Source organism: Pempheris klunzingeri, chromosome 9, assembly GCF_042242105.1.
Source record: "Pempheris klunzingeri isolate RE-2024b chromosome 9, fPemKlu1.hap1, whole genome shotgun sequence".
Lineage (NCBI taxonomy): Eukaryota > Metazoa > Chordata > Actinopteri > Acropomatiformes > Pempheridae > Pempheris > Pempheris klunzingeri.
Genome location: NC_092020.1, coordinates 22,884,029 through 22,903,242, shown reverse-complemented (window position 1 = coordinate 22,903,242; position 19,214 = coordinate 22,884,029). Strand labels below are relative to the sequence as shown.

The window sequence follows — 19,214 nt, the reverse complement described above, 5'->3', positions numbered from 1 at the left end:
TTTGAAAACCCCATTAATTGTATTTTTAACACTTTGTAATTTAAACTCACATGGTAAGATTATTACCTTGATAATCAGAAGGGGTGGGCTGGTAAACTGTTCAAATGCATCAGTACTGAATCATGGCGAGTGTTGTTAATGGTGTAAACTTCATTCTGTATTCTGATTTTGAGCCTTTTTTTTTTTTTTATCCTTCAGGTCCCTACAAAGGAACCAGCTTCAGAAACTGAAAGCAAACACATTCTTTAAGTACCGAAGCCTACAGAAACTGTGAGTCGATAGACCAATTGCAAATAATATGTAATTTATTTGTCTTCTTTTCAGTTTTGTGTCTTATTCTGAAAAGCACCATATGTAACAAATGGGTTTTATTGGCATGAATGATAGCCTTAACTATTCATTCAGTGAAGCATTATGCCCTCATGACACCATGGAGCCGAGAAAATGATTTTAGCCTTTGAGTGACAAATACAACAACAGAGTTTTAAAACTACAAAGCTGATAAGAGTAAGACCGAGGCGACTGTTGGGAATGCTGACAGAAGTGATTGTTCTGTTCTGCGTCCAGATTCATTCATTGTCAATTTGTGCGGTTTATCAACCTCACACAGCGCCGCAGAGCGTGTCAGCTGGAGAGTAGGTCTGATCCTCCGCCAGGAACCAATTGGCTGCCTCAGACTGTCAGCCCTCAGTCAATTCTCTGAAGGTTTGACTGGATTGAAAACTTCCCTGAGATATGCACAGGCAAATACTAGACAGAATTGCAAGGCCTGTAAAATACACAAAGAGACAAAACGCAGCTGTCGGTGGAGATTTGTTGAACTCCAAGTACGTGCTATAAATGACAATGCCAGGTATTAAACAGACCGTGATTGTTTGATATTATATCATATTGATCAGCAGGGCTAATATCACCAATCTAAGAGTCTTTCTTCATGTTCCAAACAACCAAACTGAGGTTTTTATTCATTAACAGGCTCACAGGATATTTAATTTGTCTTTTTAAATGTTCATTTAGAAATCAAATGACACACAAACTGCTTTTTTTTAAATACATAGGTACCTCCAGCACAACAGAATTCAAGATGTGAGTCCTGATGCATTCAGAGGACTGCATAACCTAACAAGACTGTAAGTTTGTTCATTTTGTGACTCATACCATTCAGTGATAAGGCAGACAGTTGCATAAGCTGTACTTTTATGTATGAAAAAAAAAAAAAAGAGCAGCAGAGCCATGTTATCGCCGACGACCGCGAATGAACTGAGGCGGGTTTTGGGAACTGATGAGCAAACACATCAGGACTTACTCCTGCCCTGCATCCAACGCCTTCGCCAGCTTCCACCCCTCCAGTACGAGGGGCGTGGTCCAAGGGTTCGCCTATCGGGGCTGTAGCCAGCGGCCTGCCTCCTGCGGTGCTGGAATATCTCCACTCCCCTTTTCCTCTCCCCTGTTGCAACGTTGTTATTGTCATGTGATGTGCTAAAATTTGTGCTGAGGTTTTTTTTTACCGGTCCCACACTGCACTCCACATGAGTACAGTCTGGTGTCGCATGTTTTTTCTCCTCCCCTCCTCCTGTTTTCCTTTCATGAAGTCTTGACACTGCTCGCTTTAGTTAGCTAGTTAGTTCGTTAGTTAGTGTGTCATGCATTTTCAAGTGCCTAGCCCACATGGACCTATAAGATACCCAAATGGTCCATTTGCTGCTGCAACATCCCCCTTATTTAACACACATTTTCTTTTCTTATCATTGGTTTAACTGCCATTTAAAGTTTTTTCTATTTGTTGATAGGGAATTAGTTCTTTAAGTACACTTGTTGCCCATAAAGTTGGAATAATTGTTCAATACCCCCAATTTTGTTAAAGCCTGAATACACAGTTTGCAAAGGTTAATTGTGGTTTAAGTTTCACTGTGATATGTTTGGAAGAGTTTGATCAATAAAGTTGAGAAGATATACACTTTATTTATCAAGAACAAATCACATTGTCACAATCAATTCACGAGAAGAGGTAAAAAAAAAACAAACATTTTATTCCAACTTTACGGGCAACAGTGTAGAACCCTTACTTCTGCTGAGAGCCCCCTCAGAGAGAAGAGGCTTTTTTTAATTATTCAGTTGTAGACATAAGTGTCTCTGACTGAAATTGTTTTTGAGGAAAGTATCACCTTGGGATTTTTCTGACCAATATTGATTGTGATTAAAATTTGCGAAGCGAGGTAAGGCAAAGCTATTTTGTAAACAACCCTTTTAACAAGGCCATTCAAAGTGCTTCACATAAAGTAGGATATAAAGGCATTACGACGAGACGCACAAGAAACACAAGGCAATAAAAAAAGACACAGATAAGTAGGGTTTTACTAAAACTAAACTAGAGTAAAAAAAACGGAAAATATCAGGCAGCAGATGTTTTCTGGGAGTTTGTTCAGATATGTGGTGCATAAAAACTGAATGCTGCTTCTCAGTGTTTAGTTTTGACTCTGTGGGCAGTAAGCAGACTTGCCCCAGATGATATGAGAGATTTGGACAGTTCATAATGTAGCAGCAGAGCAGAAATGTATTTTGACCCTAAACCATCCAGTGCTTTATGAACCAGAGACAGAAAGTCAGCGTAAAGATCAAAGAACTGGAGCAATGCGATCCACTCTCCTGGTCTTAGTGAGGACTCTGATCCACTTCTCAGAGAGAACTGTAAAGAGAGTGTTACAGTTGTAGAGCCTCCTGACGATTAATGCAAGTGTTTCTAAATCCTGCTGAGACACAAGTCCTTTAATTCTTGATAAATTTACTATAATATGCAATTATATCTGTAAACTTTATTTGTGTTCTGCAAATTAATAAACAGGATGTCTAAACTTGTCTTTCCTCTCTTAGATATCTGAGCTATAACAAGATAACAGTCCTCATGCCGGGGGTGTTCCAGGACCTGCACAAGCTGGAGTGGTTGTATGTTTATTCTCTACTAAAAGAAAGTTCTGCAGCTAAAAATATAAAATGCATGCATGGTGTGGTAGGCTCTTTTACTTTCTGTAAATATTGGGTTTCCTTAGGCAGAGAAGTCTACTTTTGTGATAAATAATTCCGACTCATAAAGCAGATTTTTTTTTTTTATTGCATACAGGTAACACATCTCACATATCTCTATTGATGCTATTTCCTTGGAAATGAGAGTGAAATTATATCCTGTGTTTTTGTGTGTGTTTTGTTTGTTTTTTGTGTAGGATCCTAGAAAATAACAATATCCATCAAATATCCTCTATGACCTTTTCAGGACTGAACTCCCTTGTCTTGCTGTGAGTTTTTATTCTATATATTGTATGCTACAGCAGTCAGAGTTTTTTTTCTTGCTCAGCTTTGCTGTGAGGGCCTCTCAAATCATCACATGTTCTGGCATTACGCATTTAAGGTAGAGTTGTTGTTGTTTGACAATGTTCCTCCTTGGAACACTGAAGGAAAATGTCTCGCACCTCATTCCATTGTGTCTCAATGATTGACAGGGTGTTATTGAACAACTCTTTGACAAAGCTTGATGACATCTGTCGGGAAATGCCAAGATTGAACTGGCTGTAAGTAGGATGTCAAGAAGTCAAAAGCTGTCGCATCTTGTCAGAGATGATGTCTTTTGATGACTTTATTTCATGTGTAGGTGTCTGTACATTTCCTCTGTGTGTGTGTGTGTGTGTGCATTTTATAACATGTACCTGCAGGGATCTGGAGGGAAATCTCATCGAGACCATTGGAAATGTCTCATTACGCTCTTGCAGTATGCTGACAGTTCTGTAAGTACACATTTACATAATTCAATTCCGGGCAAAGTTTTAAAATTTTGACTTTTGCTTGAATTTCTGTGACAGGCTTGCAAATCAGCCTCAGTTTCTCAAAATTTGATCAGCGACAACTAGCCTATGCATGTAATCAATTCTGGCAGTTCATTAAATGGGATTAAGAAGGCCAAGAAGTAGTGATATGATTTAAAAAAAGAAGTTTTTAATTATTTATTTGTTTTTTTTTTTTCCTTCAGGGTTTTACAGCGGAACAGGATCAGCCATATACATGAACAGGCTTTCTCAGTCCTCCAAAAGCTCGGAGAATTGTAAGTGCATTTTGTTTGATCTCGCAAACAGACTGTATTGGAATAAAATATCGCAACTTAAACAATTCTACCAAAAAGAAGCTGAAGTGACGCAATTTAAATGTGAATAAATCTGCATGTTACCAGCAGAAGAGAAGAGAAAGAGAAAAACAGCAAGGAAAAATCCAGCAAATATGCTTGAAGATTGCAAATGCAGACTTCATTATTTCTTCCCCAAAATGATCTCACAGGCATTGTTGTAACTGTCATTGTCTATACTTGAAAAGAATGCAAACCTTGAGACGCTGTAACTTCCTGTAAGAGCAGTATGAACTTAAACTATAGCCTCAAGTAACAACTGACACCGATCAAGAGCAGTTGTCTAATGATCTTACATTTAGAATAAAGGTTTCACTGAACAAATACATGTCATGTTGTTGTTGAAGAGCATTTGTGTCTCGACAGCTGTAAGACCAGAGGGTGGTCGCTTAGGTCTTTTGTTTGTTCCCGTCTCAGTGTTTGTCCAACACATATCTCTGACTCTGGGCAGGTTGTAGATATATCTGTTGTCCCCAAATGATGATTCTTAATTATTTTGATGAGCTTTTGACCTTTCAACAGGTCAGAATTTCGCCTTGACAAACGTCTTCATCCATGATAAAGTTTCTGAGAATCTACAGGTTAAATTTCAGTTAAATTTGCTGTGAATCTCCATGGTTTATGATTCATGGTGTCCAGAGGAGGAGGTTTTAGAGAGCTTGTGATTTTCTACCGCAATTGTTCGCGAGAAATGGTCAAATCTAGAAGCCAAATTGAACTTAAAGTTAGACTTGTGCGTACATGCTTCTCAGATGAGGAATTTGCGTTACTTGTTAATCACAAATTGCACAATAAGCTAATGAGCAATTGCTGTTTATCTGTCAGTGATGCGGGAGAAGTGCTAACATCCAGACACTTTTAGGTAAGAAACATAGAAAGAAAAGAAGGAAAATTAATTATTGGCACAGTTCTTTTACCTTAATTAAACTAACCTTTCTGAAATTAATCAACATTTTCTGAACTGTTGCAACCTATTTTTCCCTCATTGTTATATTTGGGATAGAGTGGCTAGTTTCATGTCGTGCCACAGCTTTGCTACAGTAGTAGTGTGAAACATGTAGGTGTGATGTGAGTTGGAGCATCGATGGTATTTATTTGAGATCAATGCTTTTCTTTGTGGTTTACTTCAACAGACACCAGCCTCTTCATTACTTTTCTTACTACAGACTTATAAGCATAGGCAACAGGTCAAGTTGAAGAGATGCCTGCAGATTTTTTTTTTCCTTTAAACTTACTGCTTTTTGCAAATCTTGGTCTAATTATTAAGTATAATGTGTCTTGATGTGGTCTTTATAGAGTGCCTGGTTTATGTTTCTGTCATTTTATGTGCCTTACACTTCTGTAGCCGTTAAAAGCCTCAGCAGTCTTAACACCTCTTGTTCTGAGGTCTTTTGAAATCTTTATTGATTTAGACTTGTGTTTGCCTCAGTGGATCTTGGAGGGACAAACAGTTTGTGGAGCTTTTTAGGCCAGACGTGTCCTCATAAAATCACATGAACTGTAAAATTTGAGTCCTTCGACTTATTTAAACATCATTTGATATCTTGGAGGCTCCCATACTTTAAAAGCCAAAACGCTTAAACTGTCCTTAAGGAACACACGTAAAAAAAGTGTAACTGTGTGTTTGTCTTTGTTGTTTTGGTCTGTTTAGAATGACTGAGGGGACTGTTTGAGAGCAATATCCTATATTTTGGTATTGCTAACAAATACCATGAAAAGGGCGAAACAATGATCTCATAAACAGGTGTAGCCAAAGATATATGTTAATGGTCTGTGCCATAGAAATGCATGAATAAGCTGCACTGCTGGCACTAACGACATCCTCCTTCATTAACACGCTCTATAATTTGACTCTTGTATAAATTGTACTGTTCCTTTAAATACATACCAGCATGCATAATGTGTATTTATCTGCAGATAAGAATAGTCTCTAATGAATACTTTTGTTTGAGTAACATCAGCTAAGAGACATCTGAGGGAATTAGTGAGCCTTTTTTTAAAATGAAGCTTTACACTTGTGAGCCATTTTTAAAGGTTACGGTATTAGTGGGGGAAAATGAGCTTGGGGCGGTGGGCCACAGCCAGGCTGGGGGAGTTTCAAAGTATTGTGAGATGGACTTATGCATTGTTAATTTTGGTCTTTGGTCCTTTTTTTTTTTTTTCAATTTTATTTAACCTATTTTTAACCATGTTAGTTGATCTGAGATTGATGATCTTTATCACATGGGCGAAAAAACAACATTAAAGGACTTAGAGCAAAGAAACGTAGAACTTAAAAGATACGCATTCAAATGTTTAAATTGGCTTAATGTCATCAATTTCAACAACAGCACTTTGTTAAATGTCATATGTTCACATCATCATGATATAATTACACTATAAGCCAATGAGCAACAGCATTATCTGAATATGTCTGAGAGCGATACAGATGAAATAGCCCAACGTGTTTTCTGAGGGCTGAGGCTGTCACTTCTTATCGACTGTAAACACTCACACTTTCCTGCAGATCTCTGTGATCATAGCTGCCACCGGTTACACATATACCCCACATCTGAATATGGCAAGTTCCTGCACAGGCTGTTGGGTCTAATGAGAGCTGTGGGTGCATCAAAAAGACACTATCAACTTATAGAGACAGTATTTATTGCAAGGCTTTTGTTTTCCTTGTGACTGATCCATGTTAATTCCATCAAGTGTTGTACATCAATGTTTGTTTGTTGTTTTGTATTTTTGGGAACCGATTTGAAGAATTTCTCTCACTGTGCAGGGATCTATCCAACAACAGGCTGGTGGCGATCCCTCCCAATCTCTTTGTCCTACTGGGGGATTTGCTCCAACTGTGAGTTCTATTTATATAAATACACTGGATATACAACTCTGCACACAAAGTCTGTATTATAAACTCTTTTCAATAGAGTTTATCTTTTGATTCTGACAAAGAATGACACTAGTGTTGTCAGTAGGGTTATTGCAGATGTAATTTCAATACAATTAGTAAAGTAAATACAAAATACACCCCCCTAGGTGTTTGGCTGAACTTTATTTAATTTGATTTATGCATACTGGATATGTAGTTTTGTGATTTATGTGTAAATAAATGTCATTTGAAATTGCAATCCTTAAGATTTCAATCAGGCACAGTAAACTGTGGTACCTTGCTGAGGACTTAGTCAAAAAAATGCCAAAATCACCACTGTCTTGTTTTATGATTGCAGTTCCAATAGTGTCAATGCAGGTTGCAACACCGGCTGCACAATAAAATCCACCATGTGTTTCCTTTTTAAGTGAATCCTTTTTCATGTAAAGCAGCAGCAGATTGTTCCATTTGCATCAGAAGTGGCGTTATACAGCCCTGACAAGGTGTTCAGACAGTAAACAGTGAGGCCATTATCAGTGAGATAGAATGGTGCAGTAATGGTGGTATTTGCCACGTTGTTTCCCTGTAACTGCTTCGTTCTTAGGTAGGTGCACACTAACAACTAGAGAGAATTACTGCCTGTAAATAGTAGTTTCAAAAATGAATGTTTTAAGGATTATAACTTTTGCCGGTGAATGTACTGAATCTCCAACAGAAAGCAAACATCGTGGCGGGCGGATAACAAGATGTCGCATATTAAAGAGAAATAATGCACACAGCTTTAAGACGTGCCGGGGGAGGTAGTACAAGAAACTCGTGGGAGTTGAAAGAAACAGTCCAGATGCATAAAAAATACAAGTTTCAGATAAGCAGAAATGTGTTTGACATCCTCCCACTAAGTATAATGTGCAATGTATTGTTATGTAATTGATAAATTGAATTAATGTTATCTAATACATTAAAACTAATGGGTTTCTTATCTTTATTTTCTAGGAATATATCGTACAATCCCATCTTGGAGCTCCAAGTTGACCACTTTGACAAGCTGCATAAACTGAAGTCATTGTGAGTAAAAGTTACTATATACTGAAATGACTCCAGCTTAAAAAAAGTCTGTTGAGCAAAGAAAATGTGGTGGAAAAAGGTGCAGAAGAACATACAAACAGGATAATGAAAGCTAGGACAAGGTTATTATTCTCTCAGTGTTGTTCCATTTTGTGAGGGTCACAGCATTCATTTGGATATTATGTGGTTTAAATATAATTTCTTGTGAGACACAAACATGAGCTCATTCAAAAGTATCTTTTTAAGATTGAAAGAAAACCCATTTAGGCCAGTATAAATGTTTTCATTTACTCATTGAAAAGCTGTTTTGTGAGAGGAACATTTGGTGAAAATGTCTCTGAGCTTTTGAAGACTCTTGTAATACTGTGTAACCATCAATCACTATACTGTATTGTGTCTCTCTTCAGCATCTTGCATGTATTTATATTTTTCAGGAGCATAGAAGGGATAGAAATTGAGAACATACAACGGAGGATGTTTGAGCCTCTGAAATACTTGACTCATATGTAAGTACTCTATTCATATGCTGTATGTTTCTACTGTTGATCCTCATTATTCGGTATGGACTGTCATGACGGCCGTAGGCCTCTCACGGTTATTTCTAGTGGTGAGCCCCGAGCTAGCCTTATCAAGACTGTCAGGCTTCTCTTCCAACTGGGAGATGATAAAGTCAGGCTTAGTGTAATCCGTCGTCTTTGTGGGTAAAACAGCTTGAGATCCATCCGTGCTGGTGGTCCTGAAAAAGATGCAACAGCCATAAAATACATGCCCTTTCAGCCTTGTATACAATCAGAGAGGCAGGAGCAGAGTTTCATTCAAACTCCAGTAAAATGCTTATTGTGTGCTGAGATTAAGATTTTTCTCATTTTAAACAGGCACTTCACCCAAATTATAAAATAATTTCTCTGTCAACGTCTAGCTTGATTCAACCTAGCCATGCACATTTTTGGTTTTATCTGTCTAGATTTTGAAATATCTGTCTCTGAGATATCGGCTTCAGTGTTAGTAAGGACATTTTTCAAAAGCTACATATCTTCACAGACACAGTGTCCCCGTTACTCTGAATAATCCACAGATAAAGTTAAAACTGTTTTCATCGGGACTATTTCTTCTTCTTGGTCTGCATACTCAGTGAAAAAGAAGAAAAAAAAACACCTTGCAGCTGTAAATAAATAGATTCCCTTATCCTTTGCTCACCGTGATAGTCCTCTTTAATCTGTTTTCACAGCTACTTCAAGAAATTCCAGTACTGCGGCTACGCGCCTCACGTGCGCAGCTGCAAACCCAACACTGACGGCATCTCGTCCTTCGAGGACCTACTGGCCAACATCGTGCTGAGGGTCTTCGTCTGGGTGGTCTCTGCCACCACCTGCTTCGGCAACATCTTCGTCATCTGCATGCGTTCGTACATTCGATCAGAGAACAAGCTCCACGCCATGTGCATCATCTCCCTCTGCTGTAAGTCACGCTGCATTCATAGGAAGGATGTTTTTATTATTATTTATCTGAGTATAGTCTCTGGAGTTCAGTTAAGAGGTGGAAATGCTGTAAAATACTAGTTTTTCTATTTGTGAAGTAAACAGACCTCTAAACTCGGTAGGAAATGTGAAATTAGTACCTAATGTGCTGATCATTGTTTATCAACAACACTGATTTTGCATTACACGCACTGCCAGACACCCTTATGAATAAGATTAAATGTAATGATAATGAAATATCATTCCAACACGTGATAGCTGCCATTTGAATAAAAAGATTGACATACTCCTTGAAGTTATTCACAGAAAAAACTAACACAAAGGATAACAGTCAATTGAAGTCGGTGGTTGATTTAAATAACAGCACTTTCGTGACTCATCTACATAACTACATTATCTACTATAAAAGATGTGCAGAGTACGTACAAAGTCAAGTTGCAAACACTGTATTAGATTAATTTATTGGCTTACAGTAGAGATATGTCAGTGTCGTGTTTGGATTGGCAGCCTTATCTACTGCTTAAATGTGTAATGGAATTCAGATAAGAGCCGTGAAAGTTTCCTGAAGACAATCAAAGACTGTACTTGAGGCTCTGGCTTGTTGGTGAAAATGGACAGCTGTACAGTTGGACACATTTGCGTGCTCTTCTCGGTCTGATAGTAGATGTAGCCGCTCATGCTTAACATCATGTAATGCAATTTCCCTCACTTGTTGGCATATGCAGGTTGATAGCATTTGATTTGGAGGAAAATTAATTCATGACAGTATGTTGTTGAAGAGAATATAAAGCAAGCAAGTTCATCTTTAGAGGTAACTGAGTGGATCTACGCGGGTATAAAACCTGGTAGTGCATATTGACTTTATGGTTATTATTCCCAAGAGATATTTGCATCTGACTAGTAACTGCACAGAGAGAGAGAGAGAGAGAAATAAATGTCTACAACAATACATTGCTATATGCGTATGCTGGCATTCCACATCTGCAAGTCAAATACAAAGGATCCTATATGGACTTACTGTAAGTCTCCAGGCAGCTAAAATCAAAGAGCTCAGATTATGCAAAGCAGAAATTCATTGTTACAATGGATATCTGCCCTCTTTCTTGCTGTATCCATAATGAAAGTCATACAGACTTTATTCCTTCTTTTATTTTGAGGCTTACTCACTAAATAAGTCGACCTTTAAGAGTGTATTACTGGAATGTCAGTGGGGACTGTTTTCACCGCAAACTCATTACTGCTGACTGAGACCAGACAAATTGAAGCTTAAGATAATTAGCACAATAATCTAGATATTATTCATTCTTGCTTCTTTTCATTCAAGCTCCAGTTATTAAAGGAGGGGAGTCGCAGACAAAGCAGGGGCGTGCAGATCGTGTTTGAGTCTGCAGTATTGTGGCAGTATGATTGTTCCTGACTGGTAGATAAACTCACACATGGTCATTCAAAATACAGTACAGGCCAAAAGTTTGGTCACACCTTCTCATTCAATGCTTTTTCTTTATTTTCATGACTATTTACATTGTAGATTCTCACTGAAGGCATCAAAACTATGAATGAACACGTGGAATTATGTACTTTAAAAAAATATGAAATATATATTCATATAAATATGAAATAACTGAAAACATGTCTCATATTCTAGTTTCTTCAAAGTAGCCACCCTTTGCTCTGCTTACTGCTTTGCACACTCTTTCATTCTCTTGATGAGCTTCAAGAGGTAGTCACCTGAAATGGTTTTCCAACAGTCTTGAAGGAGTTCCCAGAGATGCTTAGCATTTGTTGGCCCTTTTGCTTTCACTCTGTGGTCCAGCTCACCCCAAACCATCTCGATTGGGTTCAGGTCCGGTAACTGTGGAGGCCAGGTCATCTGGCGCAGCACTCCATCACTCTCCTTCTTGGTCAAATAGCCCTTACACAGCCTGGAGGTGTGTTTGGGGTCATTGTCCTGTTGAAAAATAAATGATGGTCCAACTAAACGCAAACCGGATGGGATGGCATGTCGCTGCAGGATGCTGTGGTAGCCATGCTGGTTCAGTATGCCTTCAATTTTGAATAAATCCCCAACAGTGTCACCAGCAAAGCACCCCCACACCATCACACCTCCTCCTCCATGCTTCACGGTGGGAACCAGGCATGTAGAATCCATCCGTTCACCTTTTCTGCGTCGCACAAAGACACGGTTGGAACCAAAGATCTCAAATTTGGACTCATCAGACCAAAGCACAGATTTCCACTCGTCTTATGTCCATTCCTTGTGTTTCTTGGTCCAAACAAATCTCTTCTGCTTGTTGCCTCTCCTGAGCAGTCGTTTCCTAGCAGCTATTTGACCATGAAGGCCTGATTCGCGCAGTCTCCTCTTAACATTTGTTCTAGAGATGTGTCTGCTGCTTCAAGCTCTGTGTGGCATTCATCTGGTCTCTAATCTGAGCTGCTGTTAACTTGCGATTTCTGAGGCTGGTGACTCGGATGAACTTATCCTCAGCAGCAGAGGTGACTCTTGGTCTTCCTTTCCTGGGGCGGTCCTCATGTGAGCCAGTTTCGTTGTAGCGCTTGATGGTTTTTGCGACTGCACTTGGGGATACATTCAAAGTTTTTGCAATTTTCCGGACTGACTGACCTTCATTTCTTCATTTCAAGAAATGATGGCCACTTGTTTCTCTTTACTTAGCTGATTGGTTCTTGCCATAATATGAATTCTAACAGTTGTCCAATAGGGCTGTCGGCTGTGTATCAACCTGACTTCTGCACAACAAAACTGATGGTCCCAACCCCATTAATAAGGCAAGAAATTCCACTAAGTAACCCTGACAAGGCACACCTGTGAAGTGAAAACCATTTCAAGAGTGTGCAAAGCAGTAATCAGAGCAAAGGGTGGCTACTTTGAAGAAACTAGAATATAAGACATGTTTTCAGTTATTTCACACTTTTTTGTTAAGTACATAATTCCACATGTGTTCATTCATAGTTTTGATGCCTTCAGTGAGAATCTACAATGTAAATAGTCATGAAAATAAAGAAAACGCATTGAATGAGAAGGTGTGTCCAAACTTTTGGCCTGTACTGTATACTTTTCAATATCCTTTCACACATCTATCACCCATTAGTCTTTTCTCTCTGTGTTTGTTTCCTAATATGTTTTCTACCAATTATCTCACAGAACACGTTTCTCTTTCTCTAAAACAGTAAATCAACTCAGTATCTTAGCGAACCGGGTAAAAGATCTTTCTCCTCCCGGCCGTGTGTTAGAGTACTTTGAGCTCAGTTGAATCTGCCAGAGGTCAACTTTAATCTTTGACACTTTGATGTACTGTGGGTACTGTGAGAATTTCACATGAAAGTACACTGCATCGCCGTGTCTGTATCACCCACTAAATAACAATTACGAAAGCAACCAAAGAGGCAAAAAGAGAGGTACCCTATGTGTCAGCTTTAAAAGTTGTCTGAAAATATTTCAGGTTATGCACAGCAAAGCTTTAACTGTCCCATTCAATTTTCACACGGCAATTATGAAGATGAAAAAAAAAAACAGGGATCTTTAGTCCCCCAAGGAGTCTTCAATGATGATATGTACAGTGTGAAAAATTGAAAATTATTTTTGATGGGCATTAGTATGCTTCTATATCAAGGGAATTACTATCAGGAGGGTTCAAGGAGAAATGAATTTGCAATATTATCAAAGACCTACACAAACTAAAGTAGTGATTGATGAATCTGTGGAGGATATAAATTGTGAATTAGATTTCTGCTTTGAAAAACTGTCAGCAAAACAATGTGATCAACATTGTTAAAGCAGCATTGTGAAAGTAGGCGTAGAAGAGAACATGTGGGATTGGGATTTATACATGTTTTTGTTTTGTTTTAGCTTTTTCTAGGCAAGAGTTTTGATTATGAAAATGTTCAAAGGCTTCAGGCGGGATGCACAAGTATCTGTGTAGTTAAAAGCAATCAGATATGCAGAAACATGGGTGTACAGTGTGTATTTTATCATGTCACTTTAGGATGTCTGGTCATACGCAAAGATATTTATTCACATCAGAATGAATCATGCTATTTTAAAGGACTGGTTTGAAAGTGTGGATAATAAGATTATTCACTTTCTTGGCTGGATAACAAGATAAATACAATATTCCGTTATATAAATGACGCTTAGATTATCTCTGCATAAAGAGTGGAAACTCTTTTTTTTTTACTTAATTTGTATTTTTATTTATTTATTTATCTATTGCAAACTCCAGGAAGTCAGTGCCCCTGGTTAAGAAATACTTCGGCAAAAACTCACGATAAATCAGTAAATTGTAGGTTTTACACTCCATTTTTTGCCCCCATAAAACAGACAAGCTACAACTTGCTAATTAGTGAGCTTCAGAGGTGGATCCTGACAAGCTGTTTCCCTTAGTTTCCAGTGTTCAACGCTAAACTAAGCTAATAGGATACATATACAGTGGCATCAATCTTCTCATCTTCTCATCCACACTTGTAAGTTTCCCTGTTGTGGGACTAATAAAGGAATATCTTATCTTATCTCAAGTCTTGGCAAGAGATCAAATAAGCACATTGCCATAAATGTCAAACTATTGTCTCAGGGAGGTGAAGTTGAAAAACCCAGCTGTAAACACAGTTTATGCCCATAGACACCACCAAAGAGAACGAGCGCGAGAATCTTTGAGATTGAGACTTTAAAGCACATTTCTATAAATGCTATCGTTTGAAAGTCCTCTGAGACACTGTTAAGACCTTTTGCTGTGCTGAAAAGATTAATGAGCCAAATGCAGCCCATTCTGCTTTTCACTCTCTTTCCCACATTGCTATATAACCTTCAGCTTATAAAAGCGTATGCCTGAAGTGAGGCACCTTTTGGAGGCATTCATTCATGACGTGTTTCACTGTATGAATGCAAATCAATATATGCTATGTACACAGATCATTTCTATGCATTATACAGCATGAAACCATTGTTGTATAGGAATCATATAGGAATCAGGAATGGCTGAAAGGTAGCATTCACTGATTATATTTCTGCATGTGTGTTGTCACCAGGGCTTGGATGAAGGTCGAGCTGCTCTTCATGGTTGTGTACTGTGTACTGTGTACTGTGTACTGTGTACTGTGTTCAGTGTACTGATCTTGATATTATTCATGCGTACTATACAATTTTATTCATCTGTATTCTACATTTTCAGCTTGTATAATAGCAGCCTAGTGCAGAATTATTTTGATTTTTGCTTTTTGATCAACCATCCTTGTACTTGGTTTGATTATATTCTGTACAGTGTATGCAGAAATTGCATTGTTGCATTGATGTCTTTATTCGGTGTTCAAATAAATTCCAGCAAGTTCAAGTAGTAAACACTTCAGTTTATCAAAACTGTAACTGAGCTCTCCTTAATTGTAGGTGCAGATGGACTGATGGGCATCTATCTTTTCATGATTGGTGCGTACGATCTGAAGTTCCGTGGCGAGTACAACCGGCACGCTCAGGCCTGGATGGACAGCAGTCAGTGTCAGGTCATCGGCTCTTTGGCCATGCTGTCCACTGAAGTGTCGGTCCTTCTCCTCACTTACCTCACTCTGGAGAAATACATCTGCATCGTCTACCCTTTCCGGTACTTGACGCCTGGCTGGCGACGAACTGTCACCATCCTTTTCGGGATATGGGTGTTCGGCTTTATTGTCGCCTTCCTGCCACTGGCCTGCAAGGGGCTATTTCGCAACTTCTACGGGACCAATGGAGTTTGCTTCCCACTGCACTCTGAGCAGCCAGAGACACTTTGGGCCCACGTTTACTCCATTGTCATTTTTCTGGGTAGGGATTTATTCTTGCAGTTGTCCTTTTTGTTGTGTTTACTGTTTTTTTCCTCTATTGGCAATTCACAAGCACAGTCTCATTATTTAGAGATGGTATTTGTATCATCATGTGGATGCATAGCTTTGCTATAATTTCCAATCATTATTGCAAATATGAGCTATTGCAGTTGTACGGTAAACTAACCACGTATCTCTCTGCAGGGCTGAACTTGGTGGCATTCCTCATCATTGTCTTATCCTATGCAAGCATGTTCTATAACATCCAGAGAACAGGGACTCAGACCACTAAATACAGCAACCACATCAAGAAAGAGGTGACCATCGCCAAACGCTTCTTCTCTATCGTCATTACTGACTCCCTTTGCTGGATCCCCATTTTCATCCTCAAGATCCTGTCACTGCTGCAGGTGGAGATTCCCGGTACAGTAGAAGTGCTATAACCATGTAAACATTTTGAGCATCAAATTTGCCCCCTCAGTAGATTTACTGTGTGGCTCTGAAAAGCTTGCAGCATTTGTGCAGGAACAGGCAGCCATCTGTGTGTTAGCTGTGTTTTAACAGACACTATAACTGTTTGAAACGTACTTATCATACAAATCATCGACAGAGAAGTAGTTTATGGCACCAATTTTTATTTGGCTAGTTTTTTTTTTTAAGATGTTTTTGTCACACTTTTTGCCCTGATTCTGGGTTGTCATTGGAGTCACATTTAACTGCTGTATTCTGCCAAACTACTTACTTTTGAGAGACCTTTCAAGCCAACAGGGAGATGAGTGCTCAAAAGAGAAGATTTTTGGGGGATGCATTGCATTTTATGTATGTTGTTAAATTTCCAATTAAGATATTGTTTTTTCTACTAAGTGTTAAAGGGTTTTGCAAAGAGTATTCATCACTGCATGAAGAGCATTTAATTGTAGCCACTTTGGTGTGTTTATTTTGCACTGGATACCCAAAAGACATTTTAATGTCGTGCAGAATCCATAATATACATTAACTGGTGAGCTGTGGCTCTCTAATTAGGCCCCCTGTTGGGATAAAAAGGCTTTTCATCAGTGATATTCTCCCAACTTATAACCATGTTAAACTTATAACCATGTTAAACACAGACTATATACTAGCTTTGTTGTTTTACATCTTTCTGTCTGTGTCTTTTCTCTCTTGGCAGGTACCATCAGCTCCTGGGTGGTCATATTTATTCTCCCGATCAACAGCGCCCTTAACCCCATCCTTTACACGCTGACCACGAGGCCTTTCAAAGAGACTATTCTGCAAGTATGGGCTAACTACAGGCAGAGGAGGCCTCTGCTCAGTGGCCACCCGGCTCATCATCCATCGCTCACCTGGCAGGAAATGTGGCCCCTGCAGGAGAACAGCCACGGCCTCGCTGCAGGGCAGCCACTGGAAACAAAAGGCACGTTGGCCAAGCTCACACCCGTGGAAAATACCAACGAGGGACACGTTGACATTCCCATGTGCACACAGCAGCAGCAGAGGCAACATACAGTGCTGTCAGTGTGCCCACAGAAGCAACGGCACACACACACTCACACTCACACACCCTCACACATGCATACAACCAAATGAACTCACTTAGGGGTCAACCAGCAGATTTATACCAGTCTATGTGTTATGTCGTAAGAGTCACCTCAACAGATTAAATGTGATTCAGGTTCATTTATCTCACCAAGTGTTGAAGATACAGTCTTTGAAGGGGACGGCTCTTCATTTTGTGGTTAAACATCAGTAGTGGTTTTGGAAATCCCGCTGAGCGTGTGTATCTTTCCCAAGCAGCAGCCATCACAGCAGCAGTAAAGTCAGCGCAGAAATCCCTTACATGACAGTACAGTTCCTCTGATGAAGACTACACGTCGGCTCTGAAAACATATCTATCAGTACTTATGGTTTAGCTTTTGTTCCAGTTGGTTTCATTGCTCGGTTGAATTTCTCTTAAAGGGCTTCTTTTATCATTCTTTCTGAAAGCTGAAATATGATTCTGAAATACTCTGTCCCCTTTCTGAGCTGAATATTAATCTTCAACTATACTGCAGGGTAAAATTTGAACAACTTATCATTTCATTTATATTTCGTTTGAATCCAATACACTAAAGCTTCCATTAACCGTTTGGCCGCCCCTCTGTGGCAAAGACTCCTCAACTCATGTTGTTGAATTCCAATAAAATAATTGTTGAGTATCACTCTTGACTTTGGAAAGGGAAAGTTTGCCAAAAAAAATGTACTCATGATTCACTCGCCAACTTTTTCCGGATCTTTGAAGCACAGCTTCTAATCTTCTTCATGTATCTTACTATATTGTGCTCAAACTTTGTGCTTACCTTTGATGAAATGGTAATTTTACCATCAGTACACACAGATTTCTTTCTTTCAGAGAAATGGAAAATTCAGAAAATAGAAAAACAAAATCATTGTATCATAATGTTTGCAGCCATAAATCAAACTATGGTGGTGGAGCAGACGACGTAAACCCAGTGACACAATGCTAGTGTATGATATTAATGCAAAGGGTTCGCACAAGAAGGGTAGTTTTATTTTCTCTGTAAATGTCAAAAACAACAACACTGACAGTCTGTGGCTCGTTATGCTGCCCCCAATCGATCTAAATTACATTAAACACAATAGACGAACCTTTCCAGACCCTGAGGAGAGAGTGAGGATGTATTGAGAGCATTCTGTGACAAGAGAAACTGTGAAACCATCCAAATTCAGCTAATCAAGTTCATTTTTAAAAATCAATCATAATCAACATTTAGGTTTCTTGTTTTTCGTGCTATCAGTCGCCGGGCAAATCCACAGAGGAACTTTGGATGGTGAATCAACCCTGTTTTATGCCTTTCTCTTTTCAAAGGGTGAATGGGCACATCAGAATACATTTCATGCTGTACTTTGCTGCAAGTAGGTTGCATGAATCATTATTAATATGAGATGAAACTAGCAAAGAACATTTTTACATCAAAGTAAACCTAAATTTCAGCACTTATCCAGTCAGGCCAGGAGGCACAAAATGCCCTTTTTTATTCTGTATTTAGTCTTTAGTCCATCAAAAGTGTTTGTTTGTTGTTGTTTTTTGGGGGAAATATTGAATGTAATTTGAGATATATCGAATATGATGTACAAAGAATGTACTTACTTTTGGGCAGGTATAAGCACAACATTTGGCAAGTGTGTTGTAGATACATACAGCAATTTTGTCTTTTATACATCCTGTCTAGAAATTCCCCAGCTGGTCTGGGGGTTTGAAATGGGGGACTCAACCTTGCCTCATTAATCTCTACACCACACTACGCTTTTTTTACAATGTGATCTGTGCAGTGATGACATTTGTACAATGATCATGAACTCTTCTGTGCATACATTGTGCAATGAATTGCTGGACTACTGAAGTCAGTGTCTGACAATGTAAATGTATGAATGTATAACATACATGCAGTAACACAGGGGAGAATAAATTATTAACATTAAGCAATGATTTGTGAATACATTGTGTGTGCCGTTTGTGTTTACATTACATTCCAGCAGTTTGCCTGATATATATTTATTATATCATGGGGCTGACATTTAATATTGACGGGAACAGATGTTTTTAAATATGTGTTATCAGTTTATATGTTGTATAAACTTGTGTCCCACAATGCATTTTTTTGTACTTTTTTTTTTTTTAAGTGAAATGTGAACAATAAATATGTGTGGCTACCTCATATCTGCTTGTCGACTTATTTGTAAGCCCATTAGGTTTATTTTATTTATTCATCTATGAAGCTGAATCAAACATTTTTTAGCAAATGAAACTGTAAAACTGTGTGTTATAGGTTTCTTTGATATA

At 38.7% G+C, this 19,214-nt stretch overlaps 1 protein-coding gene across 1 annotated transcript in view; it reads left to right on the top strand.

The window, feature by feature from the left end:
• Positions 1 to 16,960, top strand: part of rxfp1 (relaxin family peptide receptor 1) — a 52,651-nt gene extending 35,691 nt beyond the window's left edge. Inside the window, exons 5-18 of the mRNA XM_070836429.1 lie at positions 199 to 270; positions 1,059 to 1,130; positions 2,872 to 2,943; positions 3,219 to 3,290; positions 3,495 to 3,563; positions 3,705 to 3,776; positions 4,019 to 4,090; positions 6,936 to 7,007; positions 8,019 to 8,090; positions 8,525 to 8,596; positions 9,319 to 9,548; positions 14,964 to 15,374; positions 15,578 to 15,796; positions 16,542 to 16,960. Coding sequence (XP_070692530.1) covers positions 199 to 270; positions 1,059 to 1,130; positions 2,872 to 2,943; positions 3,219 to 3,290; positions 3,495 to 3,563; positions 3,705 to 3,776; positions 4,019 to 4,090; positions 6,936 to 7,007; positions 8,019 to 8,090; positions 8,525 to 8,596; positions 9,319 to 9,548; positions 14,964 to 15,374; positions 15,578 to 15,796; positions 16,542 to 16,960 — 1,996 coding nt within the window. The remainder of the gene's footprint in view (positions 1 to 198; positions 271 to 1,058; positions 1,131 to 2,871; positions 2,944 to 3,218; positions 3,291 to 3,494; positions 3,564 to 3,704; positions 3,777 to 4,018; positions 4,091 to 6,935; positions 7,008 to 8,018; positions 8,091 to 8,524; positions 8,597 to 9,318; positions 9,549 to 14,963; positions 15,375 to 15,577; positions 15,797 to 16,541) is intronic.
• The last annotated feature ends 2,254 nt before the right edge of the window (positions 16,961 to 19,214 follow it).